This window comes from Pecten maximus, chromosome 15 (genome assembly GCF_902652985.1).
Source record: "Pecten maximus chromosome 15, xPecMax1.1, whole genome shotgun sequence".
NCBI classification, from domain to species: Eukaryota; Metazoa; Mollusca; class Bivalvia; order Pectinida; family Pectinidae; genus Pecten; species Pecten maximus.
In genome coordinates, this window is record NC_047029.1 from 6,861,712 (window position 1) to 6,882,818 (window position 21,107).

The 21,107-nt window shown below is 34.7% G+C and overlaps 1 protein-coding gene across 1 annotated transcript; it reads left to right on the top strand.

Annotated features, from left to right (window-relative positions):
• The first annotated feature begins 234 nt into the window (after positions 1-234).
• On the top strand, positions 235-13,304 carry LOC117343720 (aquaporin-11-like). The gene is made up of 4 exons (XM_033906191.1): positions 235-294; positions 5,392-5,463; positions 10,179-10,824; positions 12,584-13,304. The coding sequence occupies exons 2-4, from the start codon at positions 5,461-5,463 to the stop codon at positions 12,898-12,900; spliced, it is 966 nt and encodes a 321-aa protein (XP_033762082.1). The 5' UTR covers positions 235-294; positions 5,392-5,460; the 3' UTR covers positions 12,901-13,304.
• The last annotated feature ends 7,803 nt before the right edge of the window (positions 13,305-21,107 follow it).

The window sequence follows — 21,107 nt, forward strand, 5'->3', positions numbered from 1 at the left end:
GCACAGATGACTCAGATTTCGGATTGTAAATATTAGGCCAAGTCGAAAATCCGGAATTTGCTTGTAAACATTCATTCGAAGCGTCTTAGAAAAAAAGAAGTTTTAAATGATTAAAATGATTTCAGTTATTATTAAGATACTGACATAAAATAACAAAAGTTTTGGCCGGACTGACCTCCTTTCTGTTTTTTCTTTTATTTTGGCATTTGGAAATGCCTTATCTACTGTAGTAGACTTATCACTAGGAGAGCTGGAAAGGCCAGGGTTAGGAAAGGGGACGTGATGGAGAAAGGGGTATGGACCATTACTTTTGTTAAAGTTACTTTATTACCTTTATTGCATAACCATACATGTCAGAACTAAGTAATTGATGTTTAAACGAATGAAAAGACTTTCGCTGAGAGATAAGAGGCTTCACGTGACAGATGTACAACTGAATGTGGAACAACCCTCTCCACATACAGTACATGTACAGTACAGGGGCTTGACACGCTCAGACCACAGGGGCATGTCTAGTCTTATATTGAAAAATAGCCAGAAATACCTATATATTGTCAATATATATAGGTATTTCTGGCTATTTTTAATATAAGACTAGACATACCCCTGTGCTCAGACTATGACACAGAATGAAATATTCAACATCAGAGTCCGATTCACAGATCATTGTCAGTTATATATATGCCTACAGTGATCTGGGAATCTGACCCTCGAGTCACAGGTACTTGGGGTAAGAAATTATATATTGTATATATATATATACTATATATAGCCTCTACACAGGTACTCCGAACACGGGGTAAGAAATTATATATTGTATATATACTATATAGCCTAGCTCCTATTACTATATATATATATATATATAATACGAGGCTATATAGTGCATGTATATATACAATATATAATTTCTTACCCCAAGTACCTGTACCTCGGATTAGAACCTCTGTGGGGGAGATACAGGTCGTCTTTTAATTTCATTTTTCACCGGCATGTAGCCATACAGGCATCTACGCTATATAGCAGAATGTATTTTAACTTGATATGCTAGTAGATGCTAGATCTGCATATGCTGTCTTTTTAAAGTTATAGTTATAACATATCTCTGGACTAAGACAATTAGTATATAGTTAACAGGAGACTACATGTACCTGATAAACTACATGTACCTGATAAACTACATGTACCTGATAAACTACATGTACCTGATAAACTACATGTACCTGATAAACTACATGTACCTGATATAAGCTACACTTGTATGGCTCTCACTAAAGTAGGGGTTTGGGTAGAATAGTAGGAATTAAATCTTGTCGTCTCTAATTCATTTTGACCACAGATCTAGAGCCATGTCATAGGGTAAACAGCCATCACAGCCTGCATATCAAATGTTTACAAAACATTACGATAGTGACATGGCCCTGTACTTCAGCCAATAGGTTATCAATATTACTCAGGTAAGTTCATACAGGTCTTTCGGCAAGACTACAATTATATTTTAATTGCAGCTAGGGATCAAACAGATGTCCTATGTACAGCACCTGGGATAACCAGATAAAAAAGTAATTGCAGATAGTAATTTTCAACCATCATTTTGGAAGGTTAAAATAAATTTAGTAGCACGTACTACATCATAAGAAATCGAAATGTACGTATAGACATGATTACAATTATCATTCTAATAAAAGGAATTTAAAGGAGCTTCATTCATGTATACACATGTAGATCCTTGCAGATAAAAATCAAGGAGGTCCAGAAGCTTAATTATATATAACTAAAAATATAACAGACCAATGAACAGGCTGTAAAATAATCAATATACAAGCCCAAAGTATATAATCATATATACACTGGGAATGACTTCACTGTCTTGATTCCTTGGTGTGTTAAAAGGCCATTCAGCATCATAAAGGTCTTCACCATACCATAGGATGGTAACATATAGCTCCACCTTACCAATATAGGATGGTAACTTGTAGCCCCACCTCACCAATATAGGATGGTAACTTGTAGCTCCACCTCACCAATATAGGATGGTAACTTGTAGCTCCACCTAACCAATATAGGATGGTAACTTGTAGCTCCACCTCACCAATATAGGATGGTAACTTGTAGCTCCACCTCACCAATATAGGAAGGTAACTTGTAGCTCCACCTAACCAATATAGGAAGGTAACTTGTAGCTCCACCTTACCAATATAGGAAGGTAACTTGTAGCTCCACCTTACCTTGGGATGGTAACTTGTAGCTCCTTGTAGGACGGTAGCCTTTATCGCAATTATCAATGGGCCTTTTTTTCACGCCTTCATTCTGCCATGTTTGACTTTGCATTTTGTTTGGTATCATCGTAGACTTTCTTTGTTGTTCTTAACTGAGTACACATTGCATGTGTCACATACATGAATATAAATATATCTATCCAAGTCAGACTAGAGGTTTGCAGACCAACACATTTACTCCTTTAATTTGTTCGCCACAAACAACCCTAGCTGAAGGCTAATATTACTCGAATGTGCCCTAGCTATCTGGTATGTTTTAAATTGGGGCTCAGTGGGTAGAATAATGACAGTCTTTCTAGGACACCATTGAACCATTCTGGGTTAATTGTTAGCTCAATCTTCTGGAAATATGGTCTTTACCCATGCATGTACTATCGTAGCCAGCCATGGTAGAAAAGTTTTATCCCACTGAAAGTCTTGCCCTATTAATATAGGGTCCGGGCCAGTCTCATAATGGGATGAATTAATTCAAATGTCCTTGACTTACTTTCAATAATATTGTATGGGTCAAACCAAATTTTCCCCCAAATGAATGACCTTGATCTACATTCAAGGTCACATGGGGTCAACTGTGTTAAAATCTTTAAATGACTTCTTCCCAATAACCAAAAGGCCTGCCCAGAGTAAATGATTCTCCAGGCCAATAACTTAAGATTGTTTGGAAAACAGATTAAAAGTTTGTTCAAATGAATGACCTTGACCTTACTTTCAAGGTTATAGGGGTCAAATGTGTTGAATACTTAATTTAACAACAACACACATGCTGGATATTGCTAAAGCAATACATTTCCCCTACTGGCATCTGCTAAAAATAGTAACCTGACCTTGACCAAAAAACCCTGAAACTAGATTTGATCTGTTGCTACTCATACTTTATATGAGTTGCATACCAACTTTCACCATTATACCTTGGAGCATGGCTGAAAAAAGTGCGGAAAACTGAGTGGACAGACGGACGGACGGACGGATGGAGAGGAATACTATATAGCAATCATGCACTTTAATTGTTACTTATACTATTGTCATGACTACAAGTTTTCAGGAAACACTATTGTTAGATCTTTGTCACAATTTCACATGTAGGAAATACCACATTCATTTGAATCTAAATATAATTATATTTCTTAGAATGTTAATTACACTATCCTACTACAGCAGTCATAATATTATCGCTGTATATTTAACATAAGAAATTTAAATATAACACTTTTGCTATATTTTCTCACCATGTCAGTCTTGTCAGTTGGACATGTGCTTCTCACCCAGGAGCCCCAAAACGGAATTAGAGGTAAATTGTTGATTCCTCTTGCCGTTTTATATGGCATATTCTTTCTTTTGTATAGATAAAGGAATTTTGATCAAAGGTCTGCAGAAGGCTTTTATGAAGAGAACTGTAATCGCTTTCAGCTTTTCAACTGAATTTGCTTGAATCATCTTTATAACTAGACAACTAAAAGTTTTAGATATGTATAGTGTTTTGATTGCCATGATCATTGAGATTTCCAGGTGAACCATGCAGGTCTATTGGGCCTTTTGTTAGTATTTGTAATGAATGTAGCTATATCTACTGTATATAGACTGTCTGTCACTTCAATGTATTAGGGATCATTGTTATGTCCTCTGGTTCTAGCTATAGTGGTTTGATCATGGTTCTAGCTATAGTGGTTTGATCATGGTTCTAGCTATAGTGGTTTGATCATGGTTCTAGCTATAGTGGTTTGATCATGGCTCTAGCTATAGTGGTTTGATCATGGTTCTAGCTATAGTGGTTTGATCATGGTTCTAGCTATAGTGGTTTGATCATGGTTCTAGCTATAGTGGTTTGATCATGGCTCTCTAGTGGTTTAAAACAGACTGGTGTTCTACCAAATGATTATGAATATAACTACTGTTGACACGGGGGGGGTACCAGACCTTTGACTATAAACAGATTAATGTTCTACTACATGTAAATGATCATGAATATAACTACATCTGCAGTTGACACTTTTTACTAGGTATATATAAGACCATTTTGAGTTACGTTTTGTCTTGGACTCCACAAAATTACGTTCTATTCTTGGTCTATATTGGAAAAAGTCTTTTTAATAAAGATTTAACCCTTAAGATTTACATTAAAAAAAATATAAAAAAGTGTATGCATTGATTTGACATCTGAAAATGTTAAAACTGACTGGTCTACTGAATGTCCTGTTCAATGACAAGTTATTTAGGGCAGTAACATGTTAACTGGTTGGTATGGAAATCTTGACCTGTCAATAAAGACCACCTGTCTATAGTGAACGTTTTCTATCTCCCCTTAGGTGGTCTTTATAGACAGGTTTGACTGTAAACAGACTAATATCCTACCAAATGATCATAAATTTATATAAACAGATCAATACAGTCCTACCAAATGATCATGTACTTGCAGGGTGGAATTTGAAGTTTAATAAGCATTACAATAATATTTTCTGACACTTTTAAAATGTATTTGTTTAGAAATTGAACAAGTTAGCTTTTGAGCTGGAGGCGACTGTGCAGGATGTATTATATGCTTGATGTTTTATAACTTTTGCATTGCCAATATAAATATAACCTTAAGGTACATTTTAAGTGCCAAGGACAGATATATATATAGGTACATATACATTGTGTAGTGGTAATGTAATATATTGTGTAGTGGCCTGATATGTGTGTAAGTGTATACATGTAGTAGCATTTTGTGCTGGCAGGATCTGTACCTAAAGTGACATCATGGTAAATCTCTTTTTTTTTGTATTATATTTTTTATTTATTTACCTTGTGGACAATAACAATTGGATTTTGCCGAAATATGATTATGAAGATGTAGATTAATAACCACAGTTGATCAACATGCAGTCTGGATATGTAAATTTCTTGCGTCATATACATGTACATGCATATGATAAGGCATATAAATGGCTTTCCAAGTAATATGAATCAGCTGCTGTTGAAGGGCTTGGAGCGTCAGTTCCAACAATCAATAAAAAAAATGTTTTTACTGTGATGTCCCTTCAATTTACATCAGAAAATTAAAAAATTATAATTATGTAATACCGATGATGTTACATATGAATATTTATATTGTGTAAATTGATCTATATTTCAGAATTGATCCTGTTGATGTAAGCAGAATGAGTTGAAAGGATTTACAAAGGACATATATCTTCATCCAACCATGGTAAATATCTTACTTGTTTATCCGAGTAACATCTGACATATTGTATATTCTCCTCATGTGTACAGAGGTGGAGGGCTAGTGATAAAGTGTCGGGACACCTTAACCACTCGGCCACCGTGGCCCCTATATTCTCCTTATGTGTACATGTTTGAATGATGTACATTAGAAAAATGTTGTACCAGAAATCTGTTGTTTATTAAAATTGATTTTTTCACAATGTCAGCTTAATGTACACATTAATGTCATGTAAATATTATATTGAAATAATTACTGGTTCAAAATTGAGGATTTGTTAAATAAATATTGACAGCTAGGATCCAGGTTTAATGAGAATATGCACAAAAGAAAAATGGTTGTTAAAAACAATGTTCAAAAATTAAATTCCAGCAAATGCTGTTTCCTTATCATGCAGTTATCAATAAATCTGCATGCGTGTGTCGAGACCTGAGTCCTCATACATTTTGACGGGACTCGTTCACAAAATTTCTTGAAATTGTCAAATTTAACATTATGGAAACTCATTGTTTTTAGCAATACAGTTGAAAAGTACTCATGAAATTGTAGATTTATCACCGTTCAAGCAATATATATACATTTGTACATGTAACATGATTCTGTACATATGTCACGCTAGCCTTGAGCTCTGCCTTCAGCCCATGCCAGCCGAAGGGTTCATGGTTGTTTTTTCATGACAACTGCTACAAAAATACTACTCTTACTGTACGTATCTTATTGTATTTTCTAGTACTGTTTATATATTGTTGCGTTTCTGCTAACCGTTTATTTCTTCTGACACCACATCGTTACGTTAATCGATGAAATTCAAAACAAAACATACACAGGTATGTAAAATTCCTTCAGTTTTATTAAGATATGACTTTCATTCAAAGTACTTGCCAATCAAGATATATCTAATTCCAATCCAATATATACTCCAGGGGTAGAACATATAAATTCACAAATAATTCACAAAGTAAATAAGAAATGACTAAAGTCAGATCAATTCCAGCAGTATCCAATAAAATCCACTCCAATTCTTTTTAGAAGTAACCAACTTGAAGAATACAAGTTTCTTACTGTTCCTTATGACTTTACTAAACTACAACTCAAACTACTCTACACATTTCTATACTCCCTATCTAAACTAAGATAATAAAATACAAAGTCTCTCTGTTAATAAGACCAACTCCAAACACTAACCCTAAAAACTCTCTAAAACTAACATATTCCAAAGACTCACTCTGAAAACTCTTCTAACAACTCAATCTCAACAAGCAGCCCCTACTCTAAAGTTAACAGTCCTTTATATATGGCCAGCAAACTATTCTTGACCAGTGACATCACTTACTTAACCCCACTACCTACACAATAGATGCTAAACTTAAACACCAAAACAGTCTAATAAAAGAATGACATCATGGTCAAGTTCTATATATACAACCTCTAGGAACCAACTATAAACAGATCATAACCTTATACCTATTTATACCACAGCATGGGAAGCTATTTTAAGGCAGTCCACCCAATGACCACATACATAGTTATATTGTACCTATTTATACCAGAGCTGAGAATCTATTTCAATGCAGTTCCCTGGATGATCGCATACCTGGAGACTGACCACATGTCTATTTATAAACCACCCATATGGACCTAACCCAGCCTCTGATAACATATATACACCAGCCTCTGAGAATGACCACCAAGGTACAATATATCATCCCCAGAAGGGACTGACAACTATTCACATCTAACATACTTAAGACCTAATAATTACACCATGACTCTAAACAACCTCCACTGGTTTTAACTCTATCAATTACTACTTAAAACCTTATCTCTGATCTCGACAGTTGTCAAGGTCAATTAGAGGCCACTTCCATATTCCCACTAAACTGACCATCTACAATTAACCTCTTACTTTTTACTCACCTTAAAAATAGGAAACAGAAAAATCCAAATAAATGAAAATAAGAACCTCACAATATCATGTGATTGTATTTCTATTCTTTGTGTCTTGATAAAGGGGCGGATTGCCTCGAAAATGTGACAATTTCCATTGTCCACACTGCTGGAATTACTTCTTTGCCCCATATATAAACATTTCAAGTAATTCGTATCCAGCAGACATTGTATACTTTTGCAAGGATCCAGTGATATCCGGAAATTTACTGTTTATTAGCTCACCTGCCCGAAGGGCAAGTGAGCTTATGCCGTGGTGCGGCGTCCGTCCGTCCGGCGTCAACTTTTTCATTAAAACAACTTCTTCTCAATAACCAAGAGGCCCAGTGACTTGATATTGGGCATGTAGCATGCTGGGGTGAAGGGCTACAAAGTTTGTTCAAATAAATGACATTGACCTTCATTCAAGGTCACATGGGTCAAAAAGGCTATAATCTTCAAACGACATCTTCTCAATAACCAAGAGGCCCAGGGACTTGATATTTGGCCTATAGCATGCTGGGGTGAAGGGCTACCAAGTTTGTTAAAATAAATGACCTTGACCTTCATTCAAGGTCACATGGGTCAAATAGGCTAAAATCTTCAAACGACTTCTTCTCAATAACCAAGAGGCCCAGGCACATGATATTGGGCCTTTCTGTAGCATGCTTAGAACCAAGAGTCACCAAGACCCGATCTTAGGCCAATAGTATGTTGGAATGAAGGACTAGAAAATATATTGACATGAATAAACCTAGCTTTACTCTGATATTTGAATAAAGTTGTTATCAGCATAGTATCTGTAGAAATGACCTCAATCAATTGCAAATTTCCTGTAGAGCCAGCTAGGTGAGCGATACAGGCCCATTGGGCCTCTTGTATTAATTTTCTTCTTTGAACGATATATAAATATATGTACAGTAATTGTCAAGTAGTAATAACGACAGTACAGACAAGTAAATTGTCAAATTTTCCAGGCATTCTGCCCCTTTATCAAGACACAGGTAAATTACATACGATCACATATAGACATAGAACATGGAACAGATACACAAATATAGTGGGTATAAACAACAATAAATATCGTAATGTTGTGAAACCGATCCCCTCTCTGCCGATAATTAATTCGCCGAGGGCCAATTATAATTAATTAGGAAACATCTTAGGTGGTGAACAGATGGTAAAATTAAATTGCATTAGTTGAAGTTTATCTGTTAATGTATGGCCTCCTGGGCTAATTATACAATGCTAAATACATCTTAAATGGATAGGGCTTTTTCTTACTATTATATACACAAAGGAAACTAATGAAAATATAATATGAACTATTGATTTCAAAATAAAATTTATATATAACTCTTGTGTACATGCAGACACGGTCAATACTACACAAATCCTTGAAAATTATACGTAACACAATTATGTGTAACAGATGTTTTTAATGTACAGCAATACTTTAGCAATTTCGGTGTCTTCCCATTCAGTCCACATATCCTTTTTAACATTGGGCACAGGTATAGAGGCCGAGAACAATAGGTACTAATTACAGGTAAGGATTTAGTCTGTTTTGGTAAAAGTGGCTATATACATGTATATAGTTAATCATTTAGACAGACTGATTGTGAGGATTTTATTATTCACATCACTGATACCCTGTTAAACCATGTTTAGTAATTATAATCAATAAATATGATATAGATATGTATAATGTACCTGTAATTTTTGTTTCTCTCAGAATGTGCAAGTATATATTTTACACATCACATCAATTCAATTAAGTTCATAACTAATTCTGTATGTTTATATTAATTAGCTCATATTCACAGACTTTATACACGTACCAATGCTATTCCAGTCACACTTGGATCATATATGGTTATCGTACTCAATTTAAAAAAAAAAAATTTGTGTGAACATGTACATGTGTTATCAGTATTTTGGGTTAAAACCTCAGATTTTGATGTGGTACGTGTTTGCATGAATGAGTTCACCGAGTTTAAATGGAGTACAAATATTAAGAATCCATTGAACTATTACATGTACATATCAATGCACCAAAACTATATTTAAATATTTATTTTTATTTTTAAAAAAAATCTCATCAAATTGAAAAGGTAATATATAAAATATCTGTTAATTTTTTTTTATTATTTGAGCCTACGACTATTGCCAGGAAGCCTACGACTGATACCAGAAGTCTAACTCCATTACCCATGAGCCAATCAAGCAATGTGTGTAAACTGCAGTATCAATCTAATTAACATACAGATCGAATTAAATAGAACATCAAATTCAAATTAAATTGAGACAGGACCTATACAATCAGAAACTGACCAATGGTCACCAGGTGGATTTAGAATCTGTCACCTGTGTCTATACATACAGTAGCCATCTGACATTGGATATGAATATCAAATTTAACTTTTATTGCTTTGATAGTACATTGTACGTGTAACCCTGGCACTTATTATAGCTGCAAAATACCGCTCGGCTAGAGATATCTTATATTACATTGTATGTTTTTTCGTAACAACAAATAAAAAGGATAGTGTTGGTAGAAAAAGCCATTAAAAAGCAAATAGATAAATAGACTTATTGATATGTACTAATTAAGAGCAATGAAAAGTTGAAGGTGGCTGATATAACAAATGATTGGTTATAGGAGCAAAAGTTAAATTTCATTTGAATTTTTTTTTTATAAAAAACAATACCTTATGTTGCATAAAAAGTATAAAAAAGTGAATTAAAGTGAGGCTTCTGTATGTGTTTTGCAGGGTATGATGACCTGGCGTGATATGTGGGCTGTTGCCATGGGTGACGTTACCCCTGACTTCCTACATTTCCACCCGATACTGGCCTCCATTTCCATCTACATACTCATCATGATGGTCTGCTATCTACTGTATCAGCTCTCCGGTCTCCTTCCATCCCCTTTACGTAGCTATGCATTCGACTTCTTCACCACAATGGCCTTCTGTGCTTATCCCTTCGGCCATGCTATCATCCGACAAGCATACGGTGGTGCTGGGTACATGGCTGCAATGGTGCCTTTAGTTTTCATTTCCATACATGTTTTTTCGCAAGGAAAAGGGTCGCCACTTGGATACTGGATGGGATATTTACAAGGAACTACTTCTCTATGGACAATGCTAACGCATATCCTTGTACAGATCCTGGCTGGTATTGCATCATTCAGTCTTGGAAGATATTTATACATGCTTGACTTTCATGAATCCTTTGCCACAGTTCTTTCTACTGAGAGGTGCTTTACAGATATGAAGACCACTCTGGCTACAGGCTTTCTGGTGGAGATGCTGGGCGTGACATTCGATGGCTGGCTGGGACAACAGACTTTGTTTAGGGTCTCATTCATTGATAGTTTGCTCAAGATCATCAATTGCAGCATCTTGGTAAATTTAGGTGAGTATATAATTTAGAGATTTAAAATAATGAAAACATAAAAAGATATTTTTAAGGCTTAATTTTTTAGCACACCTGGCCCATTGTCTGTCTGGCATGAACTTTTTTCTTTAAACAACTTCTCAAAAACCAGAAATCCCAGAATCAAGGTCTTTGCTTGGTAGCTAGGTTCCATGGGTAAAGTCCAACAAGGTTGCAAAAAGAAATGACCTTGGCCTGTACTCTTCAAGGGCACAGTATCAAATTTATTGAAATACTTTATAAAATGACCTCTACTCAATGAACAGTAGTCTGTAGAAGAAATGACTTGAAACCGTATTCAAGGTTACAGGGTCAAATTTGTTGAAACACTTGTAATACACATGCATGTACTTACACACATTCTGACTATAAGGCCTACAGTTGGAATTATGTAACTTGGAAGTTGTAGTCGCTTGGTACGAAGCCAAGCAAAAATTTACTTCTTTTGGTTTACCATACTACCTTAAATCCTGATGTTTATAACCAACTGCTTCCTGAGGTGTAGTCTAGCACAATTTGTGGAAAAAAAATCACCTTAGTCCATTCTCAACAATGTTACAGAAGTTAACTTTGCTAAAACTTCTTTTGACTATCCAAAAGGCTTTAATTGAATCATTAAACCTAATTGTGAATAACAGGTAAGTGATACATGCCCATTGGGCCTCTTGTTTTGGACTTTAAAGTATAAGATATATATTTGGTTTGTTAGTTCCTGGGATAATTACCTCCCAACAAAGTTTGCGAACAGAAATTACATGTACCTTGATTGACCCATATATTCAAGGTCACAGGGGTCAAACATGTTAAATCATTCAACAAATTCTGATAATTAATTAACAGGTACTTATTAAAAACAAGAAATTTAGTTGGTATATGTAATGATGCCCAATTATTTCCTGAAAAGAAATGACCTGAACTCATATTCAATGTTATAGGGGTCAGGTTTGTTATAAAACAATAAAAACACTTCTACTGATCAACTAATAGGTCTATATGAATCGAAGTAATTGGCCGTTGAGTTCCTAGGATGATACAAAATTAGGAAAAGAAATTACTTTGAGTTGTGACTCATGTTTAAACTCACCTGTAAAGCACAAAAATAATTTCTTGTCATTAACTGAATGGCAGAAAATCATCAAAGAAATGAATACCAGGTGACCAATGCAGGCCCATAAGACCTCTTGTTTTTTATGGCAATCCAATCCCCTCCCACAGCAGTGTGATGGATTATTATGTAATGCCTGTATACATGTTAGTACAGTTTGTATATGTGACACATGATCTAGACTTTGGTGACATACAGCTGTGCAGTGTTAAGGGGATGGATGCCATAGAGATATCAACAGATCTAAATAAAGAACAGGCGAGATAGGACGGATTATATGACCATATCATTTGCATTGCTAGATTTTAAACACTAAAAATACATGAAGATCTACATGTAATGTGTCTTGTTTTAGCTGACGTATAGCAATAATTTTACCCGAGTATTATGTTATGGTATTGTCTGTCCATCCATGAATATTTGGCTTTCCTCAAACTGTTAAAAAATTGAACACTGACTTTGTAGTGCAGGCTATAAGACGATATGGCATTCAAGATGAATTTATATTTAAATTACATACAGGGTATTTGGGTATGTAGTCTTCCATGGCCTGGTATAGAAACGACATATTGCCATTGATCGTCTCTGATATCCGCTATATGAATTTCATTTTTCTTTAATTGCTTGTTTTAGGAGTGAACTTTACTGGGATGTACATGCACCCAGCCATGGCCTCTGGTCTTACATTTGGATGTGATGGCACAGAGAAATGGGAGCACCTGTTGGTGTACTGGGTAGGTCCATTCACCGGCTGTTTCCTCGCCTTACAGCTCAACAAATTTGTCAAAATTCCGGATTGGTCTGAAGTACAAAGAGAGAAGATGCTAGATGTCAAACAGTCAGGTGCTAGCAAGAATGGTTTGGTTAACGGCCACAATGGCAGAATGTCGAAGTCTTCAACAGAGGCTTTCAAAAAGCAGCTACGAAGAAGGAACAAGCGATGGTATTAGAGAGTGATGAAATTCAAAATGTCTTCATACTTAAGGAAAAAAATGCCAAATTTTCTGTGTTCCAATGTTATATTTTGATATAATCAAGATAATTATTATTTAGACCAGGTTATTTACTCAGAAGGTGCTGGAGATGAAATTGATATATGTAAATCTTGTTTGATATTTAAGTGTATGTTCCCTATTCATTTGTTAACTCAATGCATCATATATGAACATTGTGTACTCACAGGGACTTTGCACATCAAATCCACAGTCTATTACATACCATATATGTAGTTCAGGGGCCACGGTGACTGATTGGTTAAGGTGTCCCAACACTTTATCACTTGCCCTCTACCTCTGGGTTGCGAGTTGGAAACCCACGTGGGGCAGTTGCCAGGTACTGACCATAGGTCGTTGTTTTTTCTCCGGGTACTCCAGCTCTCCTCCACCTCCAAAACCTGGCTGTCCTTAAATGATCCTGGCTGTTAATAAGACATTATTTTTAACAAGATAAACCATATATATATTACGTGTACATGTATGTGTGGAGCCTGGTTGGGAAATTGTTCCAAGTCCCTGTGTTTGCACTACCTATAACATTATTAATAATAATACTTATTAATCCAGCTCAGTACTGACATTAAGACTCTCAGATGTATTGGGTGATAATGGAGTTGTTGTTTCGATAAGATGTGTTAGGTGATAATGGAGTTGTTGTTTCGATAAGATGTTTTGGGTGATAATGGAGTTGTTGTTTCGATAAGATGTGTTGGGTGATAATGGAGTTGGTGTTTCGATAAGATGTGTTGGATGATAATGGAGTTGTTGTTTCGATAAGATGTATTGTGTGATAATGAAGTTGTTGTTTCGATAAGATGTTTTGGGTGATAATGGAGTTGTTGTTTCGATAAGATGTGTTGGGTGATAATGGAGTTGTTGTTTCGATAAGATGTGTTGGGTGATAATGGAGTTGTTGTTTCGAAGCCTTAATGCTAATTTACTGCAGGCTTGTTTCTCTTAATCTTTTGGATGGCCTTGTTTTGAACTGGGGGGACATTTTAGCTGATCCATGTACTGCTAACACTCTCCATTCTAGAACAATACTTAATTGGCAATGTTTACACCTGCAGCTTCACCCAACACATTCTAATGGAGATTAGAAATAAATAACTGTTACTGACTTTGATTAATAAGTTCAGGGTACAGACTGAAACAGTTACCTCCAAATTTTGAAAGGATTTAAAAAACTTGGATATACCCCATGGGCATCTCAAAAGCAGAGAGAAAATCTCAAGCATGACGGTCCAAAATCCTTTTTTTTATCATCGAATATGGTCTGAAGTTGATATATGAATTGATAGAACACACCTATATGATGTAATTATAGTTTGGGATTTTCGTATCAATTAATGGAACACACCCATATGATATAATTGTATTATCCCCACATCAACATTGATGTACAGTAGTGTATACATGTTTAGATAAAATAGCATGTGTTTGGGGTCCGGTTAACCAATATGCAAAATGATCTTATTCAAAAAGAAGGATTTGTTTAATTAGAAGTGTATGATTGATGAACATTGTATTTGATAGTTTTTTTGTTGAGATGATTTTTGATATCAATAATGGATAATGTCAATCAAAACACTTTTAAATATCATATGTTCCTATTAAATGAATTTTAAATAACCCAATAACTTTTAGTTCACTATAAGGCAGGTTTTAAATATCCCAAAACTAAAAGTTCAATTATAGCTATTATCAATGTTAGTTTTAAATAACCTCGTGTATTTTAATTTTAAATTAGTAAACTGTAATGCAGTTCACTATCAATAGAATTTTGAGTAAACCAGTGTATTTTACCAGCCTTAGGGGCATTAAATTTAGTTCACTATACGCGAGATTTAAACAACGCAATGAATGTATTTCTATGAAATGAGTTAACTTAGGTTCATTATCAAGAGAGTTTTCAAATTGATATTTTAGTTACTTAATTCACTATAAGGGAGTTTTAAATAACCTAGTGTATTTTAGTTAACTTTTATTACTATAAGTGAAATAGGTTCTGTTGTTGTTTTATTTACCTTGCTGCAATAGTATACGGAAACCGGGTTCATATAATAATTCTATTGGTGCTGACATCTCTATTTTACATTTATCGTTTGTTTATGTTTTAAAAAAAAATTATCGCCCAGTAAATGGCCCTAATGACCTTTTGTATGTTGACTATAGGTAGCACACTACAGTAGGACAGCCTGGCCATGGGCAATTTTTTTGTTAAGCAAATAACTCCTGTATTATGATATGCATAAAAAATGAAAAAATAAATGTACACTATAATTGGTATATTCAGTATGAAGAAGTACATACAGGCTTCACATTTGTTAAAACAAAAATTAATAAATTGGTTCCGGATTTTAAATTTCCGGATTTTCCGCAAGTGTGTTTACACAGGAAATTTAGTTTTGCCTACAGCGAAAAATGGATGCCCACAGTAAAGGTGAGATAGCGGAAAAACTTAATTTACAACATATGTCAAAACAAGATTAATTCTGTCTTTGGGATAGAGATATTTAATTTTAAATAGGTTTCAGAAAAAAAATTGTGTAGAGAATTGTGGTATTTTGGGTCAAATATCATAATATTTTGCAATTTTTGAGCATTTTTTAAGCTGTTACCATGGTATTCACAGCTCTAAAAATCACAGAAAATATCAGTTAACTTATCCTTCAGAGCTGTATTAAAATTGCAAATGTTGTACAGATTACAAATATATATACTTTATTAGAGTTTATATGTAGGGTTAACTGGCAATGTTTACATATCTAAGACATGTGTCATATTTTTCAAAATTGGGCAATTTTAATGTACACTGCTACCATAGTCATTAAGAATTACAGTAATAACATTTTATCAACATATTTGCTGGCCCTTGTTAATGCTAAATTATAGAATGATGGATGTAGTATTATTAGCTTTCTAATTGTTGAATACTTCAGGTTGGAGAAAGTGTAAATATTAACAGTTTTACTGAAAGTTTCGCAAGTGTTAACAGTTTTACCAATTTTTTGGCAATTAAAGTGTTAACAGTTTTACAGAATGTTTGGCAAATGTTAATAGTTTTATCGAATGTTTGAATGTTTTAATTTTAATGAAAGTTTAGCAAATATAAATGGTTTTACCGAAAGTTTAGCATATATTAAGTTTAACCTTAAGGCTGAATAAAAAAGATGCATTTTTTTGCATAAATTATTAAACATACATTAATTCCCTTTAGAATTTTTCCCCCAATTTATGTTTTTCAATTTTCTTTATTCCTCGAAAATTACTCAAAATAGAATCCCTCAAAAATAAGGTTAATAAGTAAAAAAACTACTGGGCGTTATGTGTCAGATATCTATAAATAAATGTGGACCTTATCATTATGTTTATAATTATACAGAATGTGTTGTTTGTGTAAAATTCTATCTTATTAATTAAGACTGTGTATATTATTTACATGTTGCATGGATTTTTTTATATTCAATGTCATATATTACTGTGAATGGTATAAGATTTTAATGTGTTCATTTTATTATATCAATTTATTACATGTACTTGGGTAAATATTGCCAAATAGATATGTGGAAATCCAACTTTTCTTGCTATGCAATGTGTGTTTAGCACATGCACTGTCAAAGATTAATTATGATATATAATGTACATGTCTTAATCAAACTTTGACATTTAAGCGAGCTAAACACCTATGGACTATGACCATTATTGTGTATTTGACTAGTGTATACAAGTATTGTATATTGGTCCAGGAGAAGATTTGAATTCCTTTGTGGAGAACGTTTGTTTTTAAACTAGACGTCTTAATAACCAGAATTTTAAACTAGACGTCTTAATAACCAGAATTGTTATATTTTGTCAAAAATTTTATGTATTAAATGTTTATCACATTTGTTGCCTTTCCAAAGGTCTTGGGAATCAAACAAAGAATATTGGACCATAATAATATGTCAGATTTGTTTGTTGCTAGTAAATCTAAGGGGACCAACACATACTCAGCATTACTCACAGCAGATCTAGAGGATGGCTTATTTCACTGAATATCAAGACATTTTGGCATTTTTTTTTTTTTTTGAAAGAACTGCAATATATAGACACCAATGAGCTTGACACACTGTGTTCACCATGAACTGCACACTCACAAGGAGATGCACACTATGTGCTCATCATTAACTGTACACTGCTCATCATAAGATGCATATTATAGGAGCACACATGAACTGCACACTAGGAGCTTGTCATGAACTGCACACTAGGAGCTCTTCATGAACTGCACACTAGGGGCTTGGCATGAACTACACTCTAGGAGCTCACATGAACTGCACACTGTGTTCACCATAAACTGCACACTAGGAGCTTGTCATGAACTGCACACTAGGAGCCCACCATGAACTGCACACTATGTGTTCACCATAAACTGCACACTAGGAGCTTGTCATGAACTGCACACTAGGAGCCCACCATGAACTGCATACTATGTGTTCACCATGAACTGCACACTAGGAGCTCACCATGAACTGCACACTTTGTGTTCACCATGAACTGCACACTAGGAGCTCGTCATGAACTGCACACTAGGAGCTCGTCATGAACTACACACTTTGTGTTCACCATGAACTGCACACTAGGAGCTCGTCATGAACTGCACACTAGGAGCTTTTCATGAACTGTTCACTAGGAGCTCGTCATGAACTGCACACTATGTGTTCACCATAAACTTCACACTAGGAGCTTGTCATCAACTGTAGACATATACTTAACATGAGGTGCTAAAGAAATTTCCGTTTTGTTTATCCTAAATGTTTTACGGACAATTCACACTAAGATGAGCTTATATAATTATATGTAACATAGACTAGTCCTTTTCGTGATGCAATAAATTTAATGAAAATCATTAGGTAGATATGTAATGATATATAGATGTGCAATATTTTTTGTGTAGACATATACACGTATTGTTTTATTTAGGCATACTTGCATAGCGTCTACCGATGATTCTAATAGGTAGGCATATAGTTCTGGAAATAAATTCTAATGTTGAGGTTGCGATCACTGTTATCTTACATAACTGGGAATGTACAAATTTGATAAATGAAGAATCCCATCATGGGAAAACAATTCTGTGGGAACTTCTGAGATCTTGGTACAGTAAGTTTAGTCTTGACCCATAAAAAGTTATAGAAGATTTTTAGAATTTAGATTTTCATGTATGTATTGTAGGAGTGTGATGGGGTTAATGGTTAAATGGTTGTGTAACCTAAAGTTTCAAGTTTTAAGTTTCCTAATTAAGATAAAGATACCTGTGTTCAAATATACTAATTAAGTTTTTAATTAAGTAATTAATTATTTCTTAAGACAGTGTGTTAAAATATCCTAGATAAAATCAAGATATTTGCACTCAAAAATTTGAATAACATAATAAAGATAAAAAAGGTGTTGAAACATTGAAGTAGGACCAATACAACTGTACTTCAGATAAGAACAGGCATGTAAGAGGGTAAAATCAAAATGGATGTGTTCAAATATCCTTCAGAATTATAACAGGTATGCTCAGATATCCTATGACTAAAACAGCTGTGTTGAGATCTCTTTGATCAAAACAGTTTTGTTACAGGTGTGTTAATATTTGTTCTGAAACAGCATTCAAATTGTTGAAAGGCCTATAATTTATAGGAAAACACTGTGTTATCTTATTAGGATGAAAGCATATATATGTATCAATATGGAGGTTAATGTACATATTAAGTATACTTTATTGATTAAGAAATATGTAATTTTCTTCATTTTCAAAAAGGTAATTATCTGAAATCCAAAATGTATATTTATTGAAATCCAAAATGTCTACCTTTTTATTTTGATTCTAAATTATTGTAGGCTTTCTTGACTTAGCTTTTTAGTTTGACATTCTGGGACCATATTTACTAAATGGTACAATACAGGTATTTATAAAAGAAAAAAAAGAAAAATTTTGGTATTTAATGACGGACATTTATTGCCACATTTTTTTTTAATTTTGCTAGATTGACAAAAATGTATTAACAAATTGATCCTGCCCTCTAACTCTTCATCCGCCATGACTCCACATGTAAATGTACCAATCAGAAGCATGGCCTCTTTTTAAGTCACAATTTTCTTGTGTTCCCCATCCCTCTCCTCTTCTGTCACTCCAATCAATACTTTACTCCCCCTCTCAGCGATAAATCTACACTGTGAGTCCTGAGTCATGTACTCATAAAATTTAGATGGAACTCACAAAATTTCTGGAAAAACATTGTGGGACTCATTTTAAGCTCACCTGGCCATAAGGGTCGGTGAGCTTATGTCATGGCAGGGCATCAGTCATCCGTCAACATTTGCTTCCAATCGCTACTAGTCAAAAAGTCCTCAATAAATTTGACCAAATTTTGTCAGAAAAATCCTTGGGGGAAGAGGAAAAGATTTTGCGTAAATGGTCGCTGTGACCCCCATGGGTCCTGAGGGGCGGGCGCCCAATAAGGGAAATAGAAGCATATTGTTTAAATCACTACTAGTCATAAAGTACTTAATAGATTTGAACCAATTTGGTCAGAAACATCCTCGGGGGAAGGGGAATATATTTTGCATAAATGGTGGCTATATATGCATGATTGACCCCTCTGAGGCCTGAGGGGCCTGAGATTTTCTAAGGGAAATGGAAACAAATCCTTTAAATCACTACTTGTCATAAAGTACTGAATGAATTTTGGTAAGAAACATCCCAAGTGGAAGGGGAACAGATTTTGCATAAATGGTGATTCACCTCTCTGGGGGCCAGAGGGGCGAGGCCCAATCGGGGAAATTGAGGTAAATCCTCTGAATGCAAAATGGATTTTGATGAAATTTAGTCTGAAGCATTATTGAGCAAATGAGATATAATGTTGTATAAATGGAGGGTATGGATCCCTTGAGGTTGTAGTGAGGGGGCCTAACAGGGGAAATGTTGAAAAAAAAAGCTCTAAATTCCTTCTTCAATTAAGAATAACTGGATTTGGTCCATATTCGGTTTAAACCATAGTTGGAAGATTCATAAAAAAGGATAGAAAAAATAATTGTAATGTAGCTTAGTAAAGTGTTTTTGCCACGATTACTGAAATATTCAGCTGAGCGATGCAGACCCTTTGTTTGTCTTTGTTTTTCTTCTTTTTAGCAAAAACGTTTGAAAAGACCACTTTAGAATAAATTGTTGATTGATCACTGCCTCTATACCAAGTGATAGCTGATGTCCGAACTTTTCCATGTAAACAGAAAACAGATTATGTGTTGTATTTTTCTTTTGTTACCATGTAAATAAAGTTTGTTATGCATGTTATATTGTCTTATCTTTCAAATTTGATCTACCTACATTACCATGATCACATCATTAGGCTGAGAAATGTTATATCCAGATCAATTTAAATGCAGATGTTATAGCCTATATGGCCATTTGCATGTCGACTACAAAGAGAATTCGAAGTTCTAGTATTACACTTCACTAAGGGAGCTGAGGATATGATGAATTCTGCAGACGTCTTCTGAAGAATACTTACATGAGGGGTCAGGAAGGGGTAATGGTGTGTCTTTCAGGAGAGATAACTTCTGTATTCATGACACATCGTACATATTTATTGAAACACTGAGAAATCTTTTTTCTGGTTGCTGCAAGGAGCTTTGTTATAGGTAACTGTGAAATAAATTTTGAAATTGTCATGTGTTATTGATAAGGGTAATTGGAGACAGGATCTTCCTTTCCATTACCTGGTACAGCAACATATAGAATCATTTAATCAAAATCCCTGTTTTCAGGCAGAATGTAAGGAACCTTTCTATTAAGAACCCACTTTTCCTCCAACCTTCTGTTCCCTGGGGTGCCAGACCTTTCATTAAAAACAGCAAAAAACTTGACCCACATTCAAGGCCACAGCTAGGGGTCAAATATGTTAAAATCTTTAAACAATGATTTCTCGATAGCCAAGAGACAAGCGAGACCTGATATTGAGCCAATAGTATCCTGGAATGAAGGAACCTAGCTCGCCTTCTCTGAATGAAGTCTTACTTAAATGGATAAACCGAGCTAGCCCTGTCTTATAATCTAATAAAGTGGTAATCAGCATCAGTATCTGTATAAATGACCTAGATCAACTTCAAAGTTGCTCTAGTAGCAGATGAGT

What these genes read in the sequence shown, in the direction of transcription:
- LOC117343720 (XM_033906191.1), top strand. An exon ending in CAGCATCTTGGTAAATTTAG is followed by an intron (nt 10,825 to 12,583) that starts GTGAGTATATAA and finishes TGCTTGTTTTAG; the next exon opens with GAGTGAACTTTACTGGGATG.